The sequence below is a fragment of the Elephantulus edwardii genome, unplaced genomic scaffold (genome assembly GCF_000299155.1).
Source record: "Elephantulus edwardii isolate Elephantulus edwardi_28Jun2011 unplaced genomic scaffold, EleEdw1.0 scaffold00012, whole genome shotgun sequence".
Lineage (NCBI taxonomy): Eukaryota > Metazoa > Chordata > Mammalia > Macroscelidea > Macroscelididae > Elephantulus > Elephantulus edwardii.
The window spans coordinates 25,371,169-25,375,784 of record NW_006399762.1 but is presented as its reverse complement, the minus strand read 5'-3'; the positions used below and the strand labels follow the sequence as shown (position 1 = coordinate 25,375,784).

General features: G+C 36.4%; 1 protein-coding gene across 1 annotated transcript in view; it reads left to right on the top strand.

Annotated features, from left to right (window-relative positions):
- LOC102851460 (oligosaccharyltransferase complex subunit OSTC-like) overlaps window positions 1–1,263 on the top strand; it is an 8,061-nt gene extending 6,798 nt beyond the window's left edge. Inside the window, exon 3 of the mRNA XM_006881153.1 lies at window positions 1,059–1,263. Within this exon, the coding sequence (XP_006881215.1) occupies window positions 1,059–1,263 (205 nt within the window). The remainder of the gene's footprint in view (window positions 1–1,058) is intronic.
- The last annotated feature ends 3,353 nt before the right edge of the window (window positions 1,264–4,616 follow it).

Here is a 4,616-nt window from a genome sequence, read left to right as displayed (position 1 = left end):
CTTAAGGAAAAGGGGATGGCGTATTCTCTTAGTTACTTCCTGCTGAAAAGGGACGCTGTGGGTTTTAAGGAAGATTTTTTACAGTATTCTCTTTAGTACTGTTTAAGTTCTGAAGTTAGTAATGTAATTATATTTTCAGTTAAAACAGCATAACTATATCCCTTTTCTATGTTTGCATTGTTGTTGCATTCATTTGAGTCAGAATCATCTCATAGCTGACCCTCCAGTGGGTTTTCAGAGGCAGTAAATCATGTTGAAGAAGATTACTTGTCCTTCTCCTGAGGAGCTGCTAGTGAATTAGAACCTCATGGCTTTGGAATTGCAGCACATGTTCTTAGTACTAGGCTATCTTTCAAGGACCATGAACTTGCAGAGTTTTAGAAAAGATCCAGATTGCTAGAAAAGTCAGATGTATGTGTGTGTACACATCTGTATATAATCATACTCAATTGCTGGAAGCCCATTCATAGGCCATGTGAAGTTCATGGAGCCTTAATTAAGAACACTATGGAGAAAAACTTCTCATTGAATTCTAGTTTATTTTATTCATTAGTACCATAAAACTTTAAGAAAAATGTCTCACCAGTTTAGAGCTAATATGATAGTACAGGTTCTAAGTACAAAAACCTGGCATAATGTTTTTAAAATAACTTTTATAACCAAAGTTTGAGTAAGGGATATATGTATGTAAAATAAGTGGATTTATTTTATGCTAATAATAAAATTATAAACATTTATTTTGTTATACAATTGTGATACTTAAGGTTTTAAAACTTTTTTTGATGTAAGCCCTGTGATGACTAAAGTTTTTATCTCTTGATCACTTTTGTACTTTCAGCACCTGCACTTGATATGTGCATAATAGACTTTTAGTAAATAAATGAACAGATGACCATCCAGAGATGTAATAAAATAGTTTTAAGGGTAAAAATACAAAATTGGAGAAAAAAATTTTTAATACCAAGTAGGAATAGGAATAACTTGTACAAAGGAGGAAAAAGTAATTTCTCTGTGAATTTGTATTGTTTTGCTAAAGTCTTTTTCTTTTTTCCCCCCTGCAGAGTAAATGGACAGTATATTATGGAAGGACTTGCATCTAGCTTCCTGTTTACAATGGGAGGTTTAGGTTTCATAATCCTAGACCGATCCAATGCACCAAATATTCCAAAGCTCAACAGATTTCTTCTGCTGTTCATTGGATTTGTTTGTGTCCTACTGAGTTTTTTTATGGCCAGAGTATTCATGAGAATGAAACTGCCGTAAGTAATCAACAACTTAATGTTATAAATTAGATTTCTTCAACCTTAGCATCACTGACTAGAGATAATTACAACTCTATAAAATGATTTTGGTCAACATGTAACATGAGGCTCTCACGTAAAGTGAAATAAAACCCGTTGCACTCAAGTCAGATATTCTGAGCTCATGGTGACCCTGTAAGACAGAGCAGAACTGCTTCATAGGATTCTAAGGCTGCACATCTGTAGGGAAGCAGACTTTCTCTCATGGATTGACTGGTGGGTTTGAACTGCTGACCTAAACCTGTAGTACAAACAGGGTTTCCTTTGAGTTTTAGAAGTATAAGACATAGCTAAATCTCAATTTTAGGTCTTAATGTTCAGATGTAATCAAAGTAGACCACTTGTTCTGAACATTGAATTACTAGCTTTCTTTAATGTTATTTAGCTAAATCTAGGATTTGAGTTTTTAAAAGGAAAGAAGACACTTGGTATTCTCAATAAGCGTTCTCATCATACCTGGTCCCGTAGACATGTAGTGAAGAGAAAAGGTGGGTGATTTTAGAGAGGTTAGGGAAACTGCAATATTCCCTTTGTTGGAATATTTGTAAGAAAAAAATGAACCAGGCCTGTGATCCTCTAGGTCACACAAAATAAGCCTTTATTGCCACTAGCAAGGAAAGACTGGATCTGTATTCATTCACACATACTATATTTTCTCTGACATCCTGATTGGTAATCACTGTTTTCCCAAATCATGTAAGTTACTAGTTTTGGGGACAAAGAATGACTGTGTTAAAATAAATACTTTTTTTTTCCAATCTTTTTTTAGTGGTTTACATTGTTTTCTAAAATTTTCTTTTATATTGGCTTTCTCACAAAGTTAATTTACATTTTGTTTTAGACTATTTTTCATTCATATTGTGTTTCATACAATCATTCCAAAGCATTATACTTTATAAAATAAAAAAAAAAGGTGGGGGAATTATAGTACACATAGATTTCATCTTTAGAAGGTCCCATGCATCAATTTTATCCTCATTAGATTTTACATTTCTGGTTGTATTTAAAATAAATACTTGGATAACCTCGAGGATCTAATTCTTTCTTATAAATGGTCTGAAATTATCTTTAGCAAGAAGTGTTAATAAAAAGGATAAAAAAGAAACACTGAAGTTGTGCTGCTGGGTCTGTATGTTTCTTCTACTGATAGCATTTTGCCAATTAAAACATGATTTGATAAGAAGCTTTGTTTTTGGAGACATGTAGATACTAATAAATAAATAATTAGGTAGGATATTTGGAACAAGTTTACACTTAGCTGTTCTCAGAAATAATGAATGGTCATTAGTTTTCTGTTAGCCGTCCCTCTTAAAACAGTTTACAAGTCAAAGCAGCCTTCAAAATTTGATTGCTGTTAGGTGTCCTCAGACCTTTTCTCACTCACAGCAGCCCTGCGTACAATGAGGAACCACTCTCTAGTTCTGAGTCATCCTCAGAATAGTTGCTGTGTTTGAGCCCATTGCTCACTGTGTCAGTCTTTCATTGAGAGTTTTCCTGGTTTTACTAACCCAGCTTTGTCAAGCACAATGTCCTTCTCTAGAACCGGTCCTTTCATCATGTCCAAAGCAGGCAAAGTAAAATCTCACCTTCTTTGCTTCTGAGGAGCATCTGACTATACTACTTCTGTCAGTGTATGATCCATTCAATATTCTCAGCCTACACCATAATTCAGTAGCATCAGTTTTTTAGCCTTCCTTTTCATTGTCCATCTTTTGCATACCTAAGTTGTTATTATGTGTCATTGAGTCACCTGCGACCCATAGTGACCTTATGTACAGCATTTCTGAACCCTTTCATGTCCTGAGCCAGTCTCAGTAATTCCGATATACCAACCCCCATTTCCTCAGTTATGGCATCAATTCATCTCATCTGAGTTCTTCGTCTTCTGCACTGTTTCTCCACCCTTCCAAACATGATGTCCTTCTCCAAGGACCAGTGTTTCTTGGCCATGTACCCAAAGTATGTGACACTGACCTTCAGAATCCTAACCTCAAAGGAAGACTTGGTTTCATCCTCTGCATGACAGACCTATATTTGTTTTCTTGGAGGAAAACTGGAAGGAAGACTCATCAACAACCTATGATATGCAAATGACACAATCTTGTTGCTGAAACTGAAGAAGACCTGAAACACTTGCTGCTGAAGGTCATGGACACTAGTCTTCAATATGGATTGAAGGTTAATATCAAGAAGGCAAAGAATCTCACCACTGGGCCAATTGGTAGCACCATGATAGAAGGAGAAGAGATTGAGGTTTAGCAGTTACAACTTGCTCAGCTCCACAATCAGCAGTCTTAACACCAGCAGTCAAGAAATCAAAAGACAAATTGCACTGCAAAAATCTGCTGTCAGGGACCTCTCCAGAGTACTGAGAAACAACAGTGTCAGTCTAGAAACTAAGGTGTGCCTGATCCAGGCCATGGTCTTTGCAATTACTTGGTATGCTTCAGAGAACTGAACAGTGTCTAAGGATGACAGAAGAAGAATCGATGCTGTTGAGTTGTGGTGCTCGAGATGAATTTTGAACATACCATGGATTGCAAAAAAAAATGCCTATTAAAAAAAAAAAAGACATACCTTTGACATGAATGAAAATCTCATGATTTGCATCAGGTACACTTTAGTGCTTGAATCACATCTTTGTTTCTTAAAAGTTTAAGGAAGTCTTTTGCAGCAGATTTGTTAATACATGTGGTGTCTTATTTCCTCAATAACAGTAGTAATGAGAAGTGACCCATGGTGTCATGATGTAATGGCCTAAAATGAGGCAGGTGCTTGGTTGAGGATTGGGATGCAGTGATGACTTTATACCATTAAGCTGTTAGAAAACTGGATAAAATGAGCCAAAATAGTTTTTGTGTAATTGAAGAAAAGAAAATCTGCTTTACTTGTTTGTAAGTGCTGATGAGTCATTTCTGACTCCTAATGAAAGAAATTACCACCACCACCCCACACACACCCCCTCAGGGTCACTGCTTTGCTTGAGACTGTATTGTAGGGAGTGTGTCAGTCCATCTCATTGAGGGTCTGTCTTTTTTCGGTAACCCTCTTTAACAAGCATGATGTCTGTCTCCAAGCACTGGCCCCTCCTGATACTCTGTTCAGAGTATGAGACAAGAGCTCATCAGCCGCCTTCTTGGAGCAATCTGACTACATTTCTTGCAAGACAGTGCTTGTTTAGACTCTAGCAAAAGCTGCATGAGTGTAGCACTGTGTTTATTAAGCCTGATAAAGAAAAGCTCAGAGCCCCTAAGTAAATCTCACAATATGAACAGAAATGATCAGGATTACAATAAATTCAGAAATGAAGATTCC